The 18050-nt window shown below is 41.2% G+C and overlaps 1 protein-coding gene across 3 annotated transcripts in view; it reads left to right on the forward strand.

The window, feature by feature from the left end:
* SYT1 (synaptotagmin 1) overlaps positions 1 to 11463 on the forward strand; it is a 360726-nt gene extending 349263 nt beyond the window's left edge. For all 3 annotated transcript variants that reach the window (XM_087766719.1, XM_087766721.1, XM_087766720.1), the window contains 2 exons: positions 3368 to 3501; positions 8327 to 11463. In XM_087766719.1, coding sequence (XP_087622845.1) covers positions 3368 to 3501; positions 8327 to 8533 — 341 coding nt within the window. In that variant the 3' untranslated portion in view covers positions 8534 to 11463. The remainder of the gene's footprint in view (positions 1 to 3367; positions 3502 to 8326) is intronic.
* The last annotated feature ends 6587 nt before the right edge of the window (positions 11464 to 18050 follow it).

Here is an 18050-nt window from a genome sequence, read left to right on the forward strand (position 1 = left end):
ATTAAAGTATTACTCAGCATGAGTAATGATGCCAGCACTGAGGTTATGTTGCAAGTAGAGAGAAGAGATATTTCCATTAGCACTAAACCTTATCTTGGACAAATCACTGGAGACTGGCACTTCCCAGAGGTTCTGCTTTCTTTTGATTATCCTCCCTTCTTCTAATAATTGACTCCGAGCAGTTCAGCTTCTGTTATTCAGTGGAACAGAATCTGTCTTTTTCAGAGATTTATTCACGAAGTTGCAAGAAGCAGCACTTAGGTATTGGGTTGTCTGTGTAGATCGCAAGCAAGTGAATTACTGGAGAGTTGAGGGAGTTAGGGATAATGTGATGGGATGTGGGAGAGTGTAACTGAAGGTAATGCGGTGATGGATGGGGTCATATATGAGACACAGAAGAATGAATAGAGGGAAGAGCTAGATAAGACCAGGATGCTTCAAGAAATAGGAAGTGGATGTACAATCTAATGAGGAGAAACTCCGTTAAAATCTCTAATGGCCCGTCCACTTACTTGAGCTGGACACCCCATTCTGATTTACAGTGGTTTTGTGATAAGTAAACTTATTTAGTACTTTCCTCTGAAACTAGAAAATAAGGAACATGATTTCAGTTGGTGACATGCAAATTGTATTTGGTTTGGCATGGCAATTTTACCCTTGGATGAAAAAATTAGGATATTGTATCATATGATATGTCCTCTTCTGTGCTCCATTTGGGACCTCTGGCACTGACAGTTCTGCACTACCATGGCAATCTGGTACCACTGGGGTCTTTCCTGCTAAAAACCTGGCGTTCCGCTGAGCCTAACTCCAATCCCCAGACAGACAAACAGAAGCAGCTGATCAGGACATGAAAAAGAAACCACAGAAACCTAGCTTCTGGGCCTTCTCCCATGGCCATGAGTTATCCAGGGTCCGATCTTGCTGTAATACCAGCATGAAGATAGAAAATCTAGAAAGTCAATAGAACCAAATCACTTAAAAGAAATGTACATGCAGACCCCGAGCATTCACATACACTTGAATTCTAGGTTTAAAATATTTTTCTTCAAAATATGGAATGTTTATCAAGATAGGAATATATCTGCATCACTATATAAATCATTACTATACAGTTCCTTATGGGCATATCAATAATCATCAGATCTGTGTATATTGTCTGTGCACAAGCACAGGTCAGTAAAGGATTGACTTATATCGACTGCATTTATTTTAACAGAATTCTTCCGTTCTGATTCCCTTAATAATAATGTATTACCGCACCGTTTAGTCTCCCAGCTCACTCTAGTTGCTCAAATTATATTTTAACAGCATCTTGTCTAATTTCCATATCTTAACGCTCTGCTACTGGCTCCTTGACTACTGAACTTTCTTACTATATATTAGCTATTCCTAAACCGTCATTTTGCATGTCAAAACAATTGTGCATTCAGCATGGAGCCTCAGCAAAAGTAGTAAGGTAGATGAGTTTTTCTCAAGTGTCACCTAATGTTAAAGGAGTCCAGATTTACCTGTTTTCCACCTTCAAAACCCTGTATGCAGTGGTGTTGAACTCAGTATTCAAAAAGAAATAGAACTCTCTTGGCTTTTTGCTAGCATTTCTGCTGTTCACATGATACTCCTTAACTCATATGTTGTGCAGCCAAAAGAAACCTTTGCAATCCTCTGTCTAGCCTCGAGCGTAAACCTACCCAGATTTAATTTCTGTTGGAACTTGAGTCTTTTGAGGGAGAAAGAATCTTAACCCTCTGTAACAGAGTTCACCACAATACTGAGGAGCTACTCCAGCTGTTTCAGTAGTCGTACTACCAGATTACATCCTGTTTCTAAGTTAGAATTTGTCTAGTTCCTTCTCACAGCCATTGGATCTTATTATACCCTTGTCTGCTGGCTTGAAAGGTCCACTACCAAAATTATGCTCCCTTCAGGGAGGCGCTGTAGACTGTGATCAAGTCACTCCAGTAACTTAACTGTCCCAAACTCCTAGGTCTTCCACAGTAAAGGATATTTTGACTGTAGCAGAATGCAATTACTCTTTTCAGACACTCCAAGCATGAACTTCATTGCAGAGTCATAAAGCATGGTTTGCTCATAGTGATAATATTTAATTTCAGCGTTCATTTGGCATTCTTCGTCTGTACCCCCATCCCTTTCTCAGGAGGGAAAGAAGCCCTCTCCTCTGATAGTTTGCATTCAGGCTGTCTTAATTTGTGCCACAGATGATGTGGGGCTGGCCGGTGCTTTGTACAGCTCCTACGAGCTCAGTAGAGGGAAAGCTTGCCTCGACCTACATCACAGTTCATCTGCCTAAAGCCAAGGCAGGTACCTACCCAAATTTTGGTGACAGTACCATACAGGTTGTTGAAAAGGATGAGCTTGAGATGCTTCAAATGGTGCTTCATGGTAGGTCTAAACAGAAAAACAACTGAGCTCAGTGAAGGTACTGCTGTTTAACATCACCATGAAAGAAGAACTGCTAGTGCATTCTCTAAACAGGAACATGGCTCTTGTAACAAATTAAAGACTGATAGCGCTATTCATTTAAGCAGGCAAAACTTCCATTGAAAGTATAACCACGGAGATGCCACTTCACAGGAGTAACATCCATGAGAGTTTTGCTTGCAGGAGGAATACCTGATTAGGTACCAAATCAATTCTGTTCCTTAGCCACCAGAAGTCGTACAAAATAACAATGGGAATTCAATAGAGAGTAGCAAAAACAATTCATAATTTATACCGATACCATGGCCTGCACCTTAACTTAGCTGCATGTAGCACTAAGGTAGAGGACTGGTATTTAAAGGGCAAAGCCCCTTCCTGCCATTCAATCTGTCCGTGCGTCAGACCCACGGACACTGCGCTGTGCCAGTCGCAGCCCACCGGGGAGGTCAGAGGATGGAAGAACCCGCCCAAGGAGCGATGTGAAGAGCTGCCGGGCAGTCGCAGAGCAGCCAGCCACCCTAGCCCTGTGCCCACCGTGCGTGCATTCATCAGTGAGCACAGCTCATGGGAAAACCACCCCGCAGCCCTGTTGCCAAGAAATGTTGGCGGTAAATAAATAACGTTAAAGTAAAAATGTTTTCAGGATGTTTAATGTGCTACGGAACAAAGTTAGGTGGGAATTTAGTCCTCCCTCGCAGTGTTAAGGAGATAATGCAATAAATGTTTTGTACCTTTTTCCATCAGGAACGCTTTGCAATCATACAGGAGTTTTCTATAGTGGAAATTAGGACTTTGCTTAAATACAAGCTGTTTGTTGCTAAAGGTTTTTCTTTTTTTCATTGAGCCTTGAATTTGCAGGCTTAAAATCTGTAGATAACACAGTGAACTACCCTTCTTAGCTCTACTTCTTCTCTTGATTACTTAGATCCCTATGTGAAGATCCATCTCATGCAGAACGGTAAGAGGCTGAAGAAGAAAAAGACTACAATTAAAAAGAACACTCTGAATCCCTACTACAACGAGTCTTTCAGCTTTGAAGTACCATTCGAGCAAATTCAGGTAATGTCAAACAGTGTTTTTTCTTCCCTCTGCATTCCATTTCTCAGCCCTTATAAATATTTAACAGGAATCTTGTTAATTATCACGTGTGCATGCCTTCATTAGCACCTAGGTGCCAGCCCTGCGCTACATTAGATGAGTGTGACTGCTTCAAGAGGGAAATGATAAAATGCACAGTACTTATGAAGCTTTGATTCATCAGTGAGAAATGGGTAACTGACATTTTCTGTTAACACAAATGGATTCTGAAAAAAAGAAATCCACAGGGAGAGAGTGAAGGAATGTGCCAGCAAAAAAAAGTATAGAGATAAAAGAAAAGGCATATCTAGCAATTTTCCCTTAATTATTTGAAATAATAAATTGGCATCATCAGTCACATTTGTGTTCCCTGCGCATTTATCGGTCCTGTTTGCTGAAAGTACTGCAGCATCCCTCTTAAGTAAAAAACGTAATTCAATCAGGTTTTTTTCAGTTATTCACCACACCATGAAAACTTTTTTGGTGATTCCTGTGCTCCTTGGAAAAAGGCATTTGAGAATCTCAGGGGTCAGTACTGCGGTGCCTGTTTTCTTGGCGCCTCAGGGGAGCTCCAGCAGTTGTGCGGGTGCTACTCCTGGAGAGTTCAGTGCCTAAAATTAGGGACCTCAGAAGTCAGCACAGTGAGCTGGCAGTCACCTACATTAGCGGTGGAAAACACCAGGACAACACATCATGTCATTTTTTTAAAGAACTCAGTTACCTATCTTTGGGCTACTGGGAAGCAAATCATCTCTCGCTCATGAGAGTGAGATTTAACGTCTTCTCTTGTTAACTGACCTTTTCTCACAAGAGGGAAGGTCTTAACCATCTCAGAAGGCATGTGGGAAACCCACATCCAATTCACTCCCCTCCGTAAGTGAATTTGAACCTGTGTCTTCAATGTCTTAAGCAAGTACTCTTGTCACCTGTGCCTATGGCTTGTGTTGGGAGTGCAACATCATTTCTGCATAGATAATAAGTATATGATTGCCCACAGAGCATAAGATCACCTGTTAGTGGGGTGGTTTGCTTGGAAAGGGAGAGGCTTTGGTCTCCGGTCTGATCTAGGTAATGTAAACCACATAAAAATCAGTTGGTACAGGCCTCCTCCATTTCTGTTAAACCCTTACCATTAGTGTTAAACCATTTTGTTCTTTTGCTCACTTGTTAGAGCATTCATTGGCAGGGCAAGATATATTAGTTTAAATATCCTCAGAAGAGAAAAGAACTGCATGTTGGCTTCCCACCTGCCCTGGGGACCTCTGTGACTGTGGAGATGTTAAGCAAGACTACAGCTTTTCTGGGTGGAGCTGTGTGGAAAGTGTTCTCTCAGGGACCTCCCAGTTTGAATGACCATAATTACAACAGTCTTGGGAATGCATCCTTTTGTGGCTCGTAAGAGAGGTCTAGGTAGGAGTTAGGCGCCTTGCTGCTATGAGGGTTTAAATAGCTTGGGCCAAATTTGGAGCCAGAAGACATTGCCAGGGAAAACTCCCAGGCAACAGGGACCCACAGACACCTTGATTAGATGAGAGCGTGGTATGGGTTTTGAGACTCTGTGTCTTGGATTTTGATAGCAACTGTACTGGAGAGAAGCCCAGGAGCCAAGGCCTGCATTTCAACTAAAGCTGTGTGCTTGGTTTTTATTGACTTGGTACCAGCAAAGATAATAAAACTAGACAAGGTGAGGCACTAGGAATAGTGACTTGGATGCATGACTAGCCCATTTAGGAGTTTCTTCACACCCCACGGCATGTACAGGTGTCTGTGGACTCTAGGAATCAAAAAGTGGGAAATCCAGTGGGGCCTAATTCCCATTAATTTTAATGAAAACTGGTCTGGGTGCTTGTGAAAAAATCTCATAACAAGCATCAAAGACCCAGAGGCAAAAAAAGACAAATCAAATCGAGCCTCTCTGGCAATTTAGGCAACAAATGTCTTGATTTCCAAATAGAGATGGGACTGGGGAACTGGAACGGGCACCTCCAGGTTATCAGGTCTGAGCTTTGGCATGGTTAGGTGCATTCTGTAGGTACTTGGCCATTTTGCCTTCTAATCCTAAGTCAGTTTTGTAAGGTGGATATAGGCCCTTTAAAAAGTATTGCGGTTTAGCAGTTTAATATTTTGCACTTTTTTTGATAAGTTTATTAGAATTACTTTATAGCTATTTACTTCAGTATATAGCCTCAATTTAAAATCCGTAATTATGGACTTTGGTCATATGCCAATGTATTTTGGAGTTAGTTATAAAAGACTATATTTAGAGGTGATTTCATTATGGTTACTGAAGTGATTTCATCATTTGCAAAAGACATTTTAAATGTTATTTAGACTTAGTATGGTAAGAATCACTGTGACTTCGGGGTAATTCATGTAAAAGTCATTAAGCAAACTTTCACAGTCATATAAAAAAATAATGGTTATACAAGTTTCATGATTAAATGCGAAGGCAAGGGAGATCATGGAGGGTACACAGCTCAATAGCAGCACACCTATGTAATTTAAAATGGGCCAAACATGAACATTTTCAACAATTTATATAGTGAATATGGATTCTAGCTCTTCAGGGAAAGCAAGCCATGTCTTGAAAGGTAATGGGAGAACACCACTAGGAAGTCAAACCCTGTTGCTACAGGCAGATCAAGCAGGTGTTTTGCTGTTTTCAAGACAGATTGCTGCCGTAGGTAGCAACGTCTCCAGGCCCTTTCAGTCCAAAGAAAGCCTGATCACAATGAGGAAACTGCTAATCCAAGTGGTTATTAGCAGGGATGGTGCTTTCTACTAGCACCTGTTGGGTTCTGCAGGGCAACTGTTCCTTTAATATATGGTACAAAGGCAAAGAGATGCTCACATTTCTCTGTAGGTTTAAGCCAGAGACCATGAAGTGAAAATCACCTCAGAGTTAATCATCTGAGCTAGCTGTTTGTACGTCTTTATAGAGCAAGGAAAAGGGTCTTTTGTTTACAGTGCTCATTGTTGTCTTATGATTAACACCAAAAAAAAAAAAAATCCAATAGTAACTAGCCCCCAAGCTTCTAGGTACAGCAGTCAACTTTTTTTTTTACTATAAAATAATAGTCTCATGCTTACTTTTTATATCTGTGATTGTACCGTGCATCTAAAACGTAAATGTTCATTTGGGGAGGTACCATCAACATTAAAAGTGAGTATATTGCAAACAGCAACACTGAAACATCATTTTGGCATCTAGAAATACTTGCTTCAGGATATTGCCTTTTATCGTGAGTGCTCTGGGGAGAGAGAGTCTTGAGTTTGATGTACACTTTTGTCATCAGCAACTATATAAATACTTTAGTGCCTGTTGGAATCACCTCTTTCTCTGGCTCAGTGAATTGTACAATCTTGTAAGGGAGTGGACTCTATAAAAGAGACCTCATGAGTTTGGTCTTGCAGATATGCTTAAAAGCGTCAGTTAGTTTTAAAAGATAATCCTGTTACAAGCACTGAAATTAATCATTCTAGTAAGAAAACCAGATTGTACATATATTTGAAGACTTAAATTTAAAAACCTGATGCTTGAGAACAAAAGATTTTTCTGGAAGAAACATGTTTCAGGGCATTTCTTCCTCCAGTTCGGGAAATGGGCAGTGGAATAAGGGGCTGTGTGTATTTGCCATGGGATAGAAAGGAATCAGGAAAAGAACTGTATGTTCATCTTTAAAAAATAAAGCTCCCTAAGGAGAAGCGTTTACAGTTTAGTAAAACCAGCCCAAGGCTGTTAACGTCTTAGGTGCCATTGGGGAAGCACGGCACTCCACTGAAGGAATAGCTGTTTGTGCTCTTTCGACAAATATTAATGACCTGATGGAGAGGAATGCAGGCATGTACACGCAAACGCATACGCAAATGCCTGGCTGGAACATCACCTCCCAGTGTGCCCCAGTGTAAGTGAATGGAAGGTTGTCTATGATGAGCTGTGACAGACGGCCTCGCGCAGATTTTGTGGGAACAGTTTAACCCTGTTTGCCAGAGGTCAGCGTTCCTACAGCAGAAGTGGCACTCCAACACCGGCTCAGTCGCAGGCGGCACCGGTGTGTCAGAGCCCCGAGACACTGGGCTTTATACTTCTTCCCAGCTCCTCGGAGCATGCAGACGGTTTTCTTGACTCCTATATAAATTTATATAACGCGCACAGTATATACATACTTAGGTGTGTGCACCCGCACGCACACACACAGACGCGGCCACATGCATATGTGCGTATAGCAACTGTAAGGGCTATCTTCTGAATTGAGCTGAAAAGAACTGATTAGCATGCTGGATGGATGGGCAAGAGTTGTTTAGAAGCAGAAAAGCAATTAACAGAATAGAGTATGACATTGCAGATGTTAACTTGGGGTAGAGCCGTTTCTGAATTTTACCTATTTTTTACTGATTTACTTAAACAATAAGGATGTGTTAAATCGCACTACTTTTGACCTAGCTTACCTTAAGATCTCACTTTTAGCCTTACAGACTTCTAGCAGCCTGATTCTTCAATAACAACAAAAAAACAATCCATGGGTTGTTAATCTGTTAAAAGCAAAACTCAGCCTCCAATTCCCATATGAAGCTCTTCGATGAAAAGGGGCGAATTTCAAGTTAGCAGGGCGGTTGTGAACTTAATTTTATTTGGAAGGCTCACAAGACGCAAAGACAAAAGTTTGAATTCTGTTCTGGCTGTCCCACGCTTGCTTACCCTCTTCATCTGCACGGAGTCTCCACTGTCGTTGTCTGTCCCGAGATTTATCCCTGTCCCCCTTCCCCTTGCGAGCACGCTCACCGGTCTTTCTCTGTCTCATTGTAGAAAGTGCAAATTGTTGTGACTGTTTTGGACTATGACAAGATTGGCAAGAACGATGCCATCGGGAAAGTCTTTGTGGGCTACAACAGCACCGGAGCGGAGCTGCGGCATTGGTCAGACATGTTGGCCAACCCTCGGCGGCCCATTGCACAGTGGCACACCTTACAGCCCGAGGAGGAGGTAGATGCCATGCTGGCAGTCAAGAAGTAAATTAAATTAAATTAAATTAAATTATGAAGAAGAAAAAGAAGAAGAAGCCTTTCTGCATTTGCCCACATAGTGCTCTTTAGCCAGTATCTGTAAATACCTCAGTAATATGGGTCCTTTCATTGCCAGCCATGTGTTCCTGACACAGATCAGTTGTACTTTTAAATTCCCGTTTTAATTTGCACAAATTTAAATGTAGAGAGCCCTCTAAAGGCGCTTCATTTCACCACTGCCCCCCCAGATCTACTCTTCTTTTAAGCAATATGATGTGTAGATAGAGCATGACAGAAATTATTTATTGTATCACACAGTTGTATATATACACCAGTATGCTGAGAATTTATTTCTAGTTTGTGTATTTGTATGTTGTAAGCGTTTCCTAATCTGTGTATATCTAGATGTTTTTAATAAGATGTTCTATTTTAAATTATGTAAATTGACTGAGACATAGGAGAGCTGATACTATATTATAGGGTAACTATTGTATCGTCTGCATTCCAGAAAAAAAAATTCCAACTTGTAAGGCACTAGTAGTGTTACACTGACATCTTAAAGGACAACTTAAATCTGAGCTTTCAACTGGACCATCCTAATAACACGCTATGCGTCCGCAGTGAATCTTGGAGGGGCAAATCCAATGGGGTAGACTTCTTTCACAGGCAACTTAGCATGATCTGAGCAGCTCCGTGGCTGACCTCAAGGAGACGTAGCCAGAAGCCAGGGTATCATTTTTGTGTATATACTCCAAAGCAAACACGTACCAGACTGAAACGGCTTTAGATTGAAAGTTGAGGAAGCAGTTCCATAGGAGGCAACGATGTCATCTGACAGGCACAGACAGACCATTGCAGAGGTTGTGCAGGGAGGGGGGGAAGGGAGGGGGGACGCAGCGGTAGGGAAACGCTGCCGTGCAAACAAGAGTAGCTCTCCGTTATCACCTTTATACAAAATTTGCATACTGTGAATTCCATCCACGATTTCACATTATAATGAGTTTGCACATTAGACTTTGTAACAAAATATTTTATTATACTAACTCAGATTAGAAGGAATGCAGAATATTTTTTAGACACAGCCGTGTGAGTTTATTATACAAAATAGTTTCATGGTAAACAGACAGTATTGTAATCCCATCAGAAGATGACAAAATTTAGCCATAGTTCTAAATGCACTTCAAAGTAAGCCAAAAGAGAACAGCTAGTGACCTTTTATATACTATTTATACTTAAGTTTTAATTTGTCCTTTAAAAAAAAAGTGAAAACAAAGAACAAGTTCTAGAAAACTGAAGCAACCTCTTCTGTATACTAGATGCTCGTTTCAGGAGGAGTTTTTAAATGTTTTCAATGTTATTATGTAGTAAATGGCACTATTATGAAGCTATTAGTCATTCCATAAGAGTCTTGAAAGACTGCTCTGTGTATCACTGTGACTGCCGTGTGTGCTTAGAAATGTAGTTTTCTCAGTGGATAGCAATCAATTTATTCCGTAGTGATATTGTAATAATACTGCCATTCCCTTCTACTGCACTGCCGAAGGAACGCATAGCACAAGCAGTTCTAGCTATTACGGACCAATTTAGAACTGGAGAGCTATGCAGGGGACATGGATGCTATATTGAATGGGTTGACCACGCAGCATTTTGTCAAGCCCTGTGCAATACTCTACATTTCCAACCCCCCTCGCCCTCGCCCCCCGCCGCTTTACTGTAGAATAGTCATCTTACGGCTAGCCAGCATGTCATCTCAGCTTGTACCATCTCATCAAGTCATTTAGGGCATCACTTCCATCATCTCACATACCGTCCTTTGAGGCCCCTCGCTTATCTTTCCAAGCTGTGAATATATTTATAATGCTTTGAAGAGTTCATTATTTTCAGCAATGCAAAATACCCCAGAAATGTGGAAATGCTATACCTTTTGGAGGGAGGCATGAGAAGTTAACCATTCATGGTCTTACCAATTGTATCCAAAAGAAAGTACTGAAAACAACGAACAAAGATGAATGTAATCAGAGAACTGTGTACTGAAAACTAAATTCCACAGCCTCCCTCAAGGCTCTGCTCCTGGGACAGGGGTGACGGTCTGAGAGGTCAGCGCAGTGATGGCCGAGCACCAACGTTTTCAGTACACTGCGGGTAAAAGAAGCAGCAAAGAGGCAGGAGGAGAATAAAAGTCTGGATCTCTCCCCACCTCCAAAAGTGAGACTAGCAAGACCCATTTTCTTTCTTTTTTACATGAAACACGGAAAAAACACAAGTGAGACATTTTCTGATAGAAACAGGCGCATACATGCAAAGCATCAAGCTGGAATACTTTAAAATCTTAACCTTAAGGACCAAACCCCACCAAAGAGAAGCAGTAGACAGTCAGCTTTCCAGCGTAAGAGCTTCATGGTCTCCAACTTTCAGTTGTTCATTCAGGATAGCTGCAGGTTCAAACTGCCAGGACCGACTCCTTGTGTTAAGGTATTCTTAACGCTTTCTCTTCCTACACTGCCAGACTGAACGTCACCCTAGAACTGGTTTGTAAGGTACGATGATTCTCAGAGACTGAACCTGCCGTGTGACCAAGATGACATTTTCATCCTCAAAGGAGCCACATGTACCTTTCTGACAAAGCTGTGTGAAGTATTAGAATCTGATGCTGTAGAAAGATCCTAGTTGCCTTTGTGTATATTTACTGCCTGCTTGAGTGTTTCTCTGTGTGGGTTTTCTCTGTATCTTGTAGAAATGTTTGGGGTGTTTTATCCTGCCATATCGCTCGTGGCCCGCGAGCTGACAACTTTAGCCGTATTTTACCTTCATTTTTGATGAGGTGGTTTATATTTTGTTTCACTTTGTGTAGTGACTTCCCACAGTAGAGTTTTCCAATTGTCGTTAAAATAACATACATATTACACCGATATTCAATAAAAATGTTTTATTTCCTGTTGATGTTCTAGTGTTTCTCTTTTGATCTAAAATTTTGAGAAGACGTTTCGCTCTAGGACTTTAGCACAATCACAAGCTTTGAAGTGTCCCCAAGAATAATAGCACAGCACTTTTCAAGGGGCTGTGAAAAGCTGCTTTCCCCAGTGTGGTCGGTCCACTTGTCTACCTTGTTTTCCCAAGAGCCTGATTATTTGCCTCCAAAAACTTTGTCCTCTATCAAAACACGGACTAGTTCCTATATCACAACAAAAACTCCAAGTAGTTACCTACAGATCAGTACTCCTCAAGCCAGCTGTGTTAGAGCTGTGGTTGAAGTTTTCATTTGGAGAGAGATGGTATATTTTAACCTACATTCAAGAGCTACTTCTAAGCTGGCCATAAAATCAAGCCTGTTATAGACTAAAGATCATTAAATAAGAGCTTAAACTGTAGGGGGGGCGGGGGGGAGAAGGTGTGGGAGGAAGTGAATCCACAAACAAAAAATGAATGGAAAACGTGCTGTGAAACAGTTTTAAGTTCCTGAGTCTATGAAGAGGAACAGCTCACCCCACCTACCCCCCCAAAAAACAAATCTGTAGCCATGTTTGTTTTATGTAACCATTTTCCACAGAAATCCGCCCCCCGCCTTGCTTTTTCCCCAGTCTGAAAAGAAATATGCCCATTCCTGTCAGGAACCACACTGTGGTAATGACTGATGTGCACCAGTTTCACCACAGCCGTTGTTACACGAGGCCTTACGAGTTAGAGCTCATTGTAAACATTTTCAGGGTTGACCTTTTTCCTATTCCCGCTGCTCAGAAAGTCCCCTCTTTTCTCCCAGCTGTTTTTTTTTTTTCATCGTCTACTGTCAATGAGCACCAAATGGACTGATGCCACTCTGAGTGAGTGGGGGCAGTTACTCTTCCAGACCTGTGAATGACTGGAGCCTGTGCCTGTAGCTTTACAGATCCACTGCAAGGTGATGCCTGCTTGGTCTGCGGGAGCTGAGGTGACACTCCTGTGGTGCGATGGAGTTCCCCACAGATACAGGCAGGGACCATGTTACAGAGGCAGGAGATGCTCCTGCTCATTTCTTTGCCATCTAAGCTGTTGCATGGTCAGACCAAGCACGTACTGGCCCAAGAGGAGCAGTTTGCTTAAGAGCGGACCCAAAGTCAATAAATAAAATACCTTGATCCAGGTTCTATATGCACCAGCCATTTTTGCAGATCTTGAGAATACCAAAATGACATCTGTGTCAATCAAAAAAGTTCTTCCAACAGGGCTAATCAGTTAAAGCTAGGCATTACAACTAATGTAAGGAAAAATGCTTCATATAATAGCTGTTATACTAAGTGAGAAAAGCAGCAAAAATTACCAATTTTATTCAGTTCATTTAACCCCTAATCAACTGTCAAGAAAAACATTCTTCCCAACTGACAGACTGTTACCAAAGCAAAGGATCTACGTCTCTCGATCACTTTGCACATCATGAGTCAATGAAAGTTAATTGCCTGTTAGTTATGCAAGGCAAGAATTAGAACATTATATTTTCTGATTACTCTAACAGTCAATTCCCTTATTTATTTATGCATTCACATTTTCACTCCAGGCTGCCAGTTCAGCTTCTTATGCACATACCGACCTGTTTTTCAGAACATACATCTACCAAATTCATGTCCAGCCCCTATTTTCAGTGTCAGTTCAGACACTGTTGTTCGTCCAGGCATTGAAGAAAGTATGGAAAAGGGGTTTTTTTTATATATACCACAAGAACTTTTACCCAGTCTTAGTTACCTTTACCTTGTATGCAGTAAATCTTTTTATATTCGATATAGCGAATACTTGTAATACTACACCAAAAAGTAGTTCCAAAAGTACGTGATAAACTAGTACAGAGAAGATTTTAACTCTATGTGGTCCTTTGTGACTGACACCTGCAGCAATATTTTCAGACACAAGAGCCATAGGAAGAGCCTTATTTCAAGATTGTGCTGTATTCAACATAAAAAAAGAAAATTCTACAAACTAGGGAATGACCTAGATGTCCTTAATGGAGCTTATGAAGAGGCCAAATAGGTTGGGGAAGTGAAGAGACGTCTTCCAAGGCTTTTGTGGTGAAGGTGGAGGGGGCAGGTAGCATAGCCTTTTTGTTCTATGCATGCACTCTGCAATAATGTACTGAGATTTTGAACAGCCATTTAGACCAAAAAAAACCCCAAACGAAAACAAGAGTTTCATCTTCTGACAGAACCAGGCTCATCAGTTTGACAGCTCACATTTAATTTCAGTCAACCATTTCATATCTTCATACACTCTGCTATTACTTACAACAAGGAAAGCACTCTGTAGGCGATGCACTGATGTTGTTATACACCAAATAGAGCTGACATCAGTTTTTCTCATAAACCAATGCACAAAAGTGGCAAAATATTCTCTGCTCCAGTAATCAAGATTATCCCACAATCCTGCACAAGCCTCCCTAATTTTGCTCACATTCTCCCAGAGCCCAGGGACAGTTCTCTCCTTGTATTTATTGTAGTCACAGACGTGTACCTTAGCCTAGAAGATTTCAGGACTCTTTCCGAAGAAGCAGCAGCACCCACTGGCAACAAGAGGTTGTTCCAAAACCCTGACACGGAGCTGTCATTGAAGAGTTCCAGATTGGGCTTAGGCTAGATTTGTCTTCTCCCTTGGACCACTCCTCACAAGGAGGAGGATCTCTGGCTGTACATCCTGATTGAACGCCTGACAGGTTGGAACCTGGAATGCAACGCTGAAGTTAATTATTTTGCACTTAGTCAGAAACGTAATTAGCCACTCGTTCTGGTGAAAGACAGACTCTGAGGCTCAGTAGCTTGCATTCTGCTCAAGAATTTTTTTTTTTCTTCATGAAACTGTCAATATTATTAAACCAATTTTTTTTTGAGATAGTTAGAGATAGATCGTTAGATTTGAGATAGACATTCACAGAGTCAAAATGGCTTTCATCTATTTCCTTTCTTTCAAATACAATGTTGCCTCTTGTTTAACTCAGTTTTCTAAGCCAACTCATCAAACTTTTAATAAGTGGCTAAATTGTTGAATTGGCTTTAACTCCTTGCTTCATCAAACAACTTAGAGTTTCACTCACTCCTCTCCAACCATACCATGATCTGACACTGATTGACTGATGCAGAAAAGCCCTGATGGAAGACTGTCAAGGAAATGCAGTAACCAGAGTGACTGACAGAGTCCTTTTCATGGATTAAATGAAGATTAAATGGTCAAATTTCAACATAGTGTAAAATTAAGAGTGGGGTGCTAAGAGGTTCATTCATTGTTGCAGATGAATATTTATTAATGATCTAGAAAACAGAGTTGACAAAATTTACTTGTGGTGTAAAGTTGTTCCAGCTGGAACGGATCTAAATTATGAGGCCATCTCTAGTTTCGTGTATTAAGAATCAAGTACCCAGACAGGCACTTCTACTCAAATGTTATTGATCACCCAAATATTCTGGAAAGATTTGTGAACGGTAGGACAAAAATGTCTGTAAAGATGATCTCAAATGAGAAGAGAAGGTAGGGGAGCAGGTCAGGCTATTAAGGAAAATGAAGGCAGAACCTCTTTTTTGTACAGGAATTGCTGACAGAAAAAGAGATCTGTCTTCTCAGTAGTCTCTAAGAACGTAATGAAAGCTCATGATGAAGTGGGAGTACACAAAGGATGTTCAAAAATTACTATCCTCGTATACATATTTAGACTTCATATACGTTATTTGGATATGTTTAGTTGTAGACATACTCCACACATCCACAGAGCATGTCTACGCGTCCCAGCGCAGCACTGTGTGTACAGATGCCAGGATGCCTCCTGCCTTTTCAGTAAGGGCATTTCTCCATTACAGTGACCACTGCCGCTGAGACATAGCACCCTCTATGCAAATATCTGAAAGTGCTTTGCAAAGATCAAACTAAGCCTTGAAAAATACCTATTGGAAAACTGGAAAATACTACCTCGTTAACAGCTGTCATACGATCTGGTATAGAGTAAAAAATCTCTCCATGGCAGCTGAATCAGGTAAGTCTTTGTAGCTCAAACGCAGGGTATAACAAGGAATCGAGTGAGTCCTCGGCAGGAAGAAGTTGTGAAAAGTAAATCTAAGAAGAGCCAATCTTGAGGGAAACATAAGACATTTATGGAGAGTATATAAATGAACAGAAAAATAAATGTGGGGCAAATGAATAAATATGTATCCTAGCTACAGACTTCTGCCATACTAGGGAAAAAGTATCTAGCTACAGATTTGTACCACAGCAAAGATGATTCCTACCCAGGCCACATACTGTCCTGTATCTGAGCCTGCCAGGTCTCCAGAATAAAAACCTGAGAAGATTCAGGTTATCATTGTTGCTTTGCTCCATGCTGCCAAAAAGAGTCTTTTTTTCCCCCACAGAAAGAATTACATCTCTCACTCCAGCCAAGTCATGAGGAGAATTGGTTAATGCTCTCACTCCTTGGATTTAACACAAACAAATAGCTGCCTGAAAGGTTTGAGCACCGTGACCATAATTAAATCTGCAGTAATTAGTAATGCAACAACAGCAAGCAAGAAAAGCAAGCAAGCTTCTCCAGCTGACATTTTTTTAAAGTATAGATAACACAGAAGAATAAATTGGGGAAAAAAAGCAGGACACAAAAGAGATCACTTGCAGATCAGGGGACCAAATCTTTGTCTCTTGCCATACTGCCCCAGCACCACATGGTCCTGCTTGGTCTTTCCCCGTGTCACTTTTACGTCAATAGAGCCACAAGATCTCTTCTACCCAAACTTTTGATCCCATGTTTGCTACTGTTTACGTTATATTCACTGTGTTCCCTAATCCAGCTGAGCACAAGCTGTTCTGTTGTTGATTCTTCTCATGCTTCCCTTGCTCCACTTCTGCTTGGCCAACTTTCCTCTCCTTTCTAAAGTTTATTCAACCACTCTGCGACAACTGGTGCCTCACAATCCCTTAGGAACACAGGGTCAGGGAAAAACACCGAGTTGCAAAAGCCTTTGCAACCAGTTAATACTTGTTTCAGAGTATAAATTACAAAGATGCTACAGTGTTCAATCGCTTCCCACAGTAGAATACCTTTCTCTACATGTGCCATGGAAAGTATACTTTTTTTATGATCTTATTCTATACCTTATTAGCAATGATGAGTCACACCAGCACTTCAGAGAAGTGTAGTAGCACTTTTGATGGAGAAGAAATGTGATGGACTGGGTGATGGGGCGGAGGGGGGCTTTCTTTTTCCCTGCACCAGAAATTCTAAATCAGTTCCCACCACGACTTTCATCATCTCAAGTGCCTTCATCAAATCTCCTGTAACCCTTTCCCTAAGAGAGAGCGAACGCTGTCTCTGCCTAGCACCATAATGCAAGCCCATTTCATTATAACCAAGGTAGCTGAGCAATCGATATGAACTGCACATCAGCCTCAGCCTGTCCCCTCCCAGCCTTGTTTGAAGTTGGCAGCACAAATATTCCTCTGATCACGCACTAAAAGAGGACTCTGTCTACTCTCGAGCTGACTTTTAGGCCAGTTTGCCTCACATTCTCTTTTTAAGGCCTCTCATGGAGATCAAACTGTTGGTCACACCATTATCCCATACCCACTCGCAGTTACCTTAAAAAGCAACTTACACGATAGACAGCAAACATGAAACAGAATGCCAACGCAGGTGAAATAAAAGTACACTTCACCGGAATCTAGATTTTAAAATGCAATGAAAGAATAAGCAAGTTAAAAGCATTAACTATCAGGGAACTCCTTCATTTTCCTGCTAGCCAGGCTAACGGTTTTATAGCACCTTCACTTTCTTTTGTATGTGTGTGCATTCGTTATCTCCTGGGTGACAGCTCCATAAATCCTCTCGCGCTCTTGATACCTTCAAGGATAGATGAGGAGCTCCTTCACGACAGAATATTTCACGTCCCCGCACAATTACGCAGCACGTTCCTTGACGAGCAGCTGTGAAGCACAAGTACGCGCTGGCACACTGTATTCCTCAGCATTGCAAGAAAAGTAGCTCTCCTCCACACTTAAGCAGCAACGCACCATTCCTTGCAGTGTATTACATGGCATATACCACACTTTCCTACTTCATTTACACTCACATATTGTTGCCATCTTGGCTTTTCCTAAGGTTTGTAGCACACAGACTTCTGGTCCACAGTTTGGGCATCTGGGCATTACTGTACTGCAAATGCTAGCTATTTAAATTCCAAAGCCAGAGGGCTTCGAGATCCCTAGCTTTTAATAGTGCAAATCTGAAATTACCATTGACACAATCCGCTAAACAATCGTGTTATCATCAGCCAAATCATCTTACTCAAAAGCTGTCTGGATTTTCATATCCTTAAAGATTGCTGTACTCTTCCTTAAATAAAAAGAGAGAAGATGATTAATGCCATTTCCTGAGCATCTCATTAACAATGTATTTCCCACATTGTAGAACAGTCACTTACTGTGACATGGGTTTGCAGAGCTAGATCATTTTCAAAATCCTGCAAGAACTGTATCCTTTTCATCTGAACTACTTCGAACATATGAAAACATTTGATCCTGCTAATTATTTA

The sequence above is a fragment of the Nipponia nippon genome, unplaced genomic scaffold, assembly GCF_047370975.1.
Source record: "Nipponia nippon isolate SJK-2023a ecotype South Korea unplaced genomic scaffold, ASM4737097v1 scaffold_3, whole genome shotgun sequence".
NCBI lineage: Eukaryota > Metazoa > Chordata > Aves > Pelecaniformes > Threskiornithidae > Nipponia > Nipponia nippon.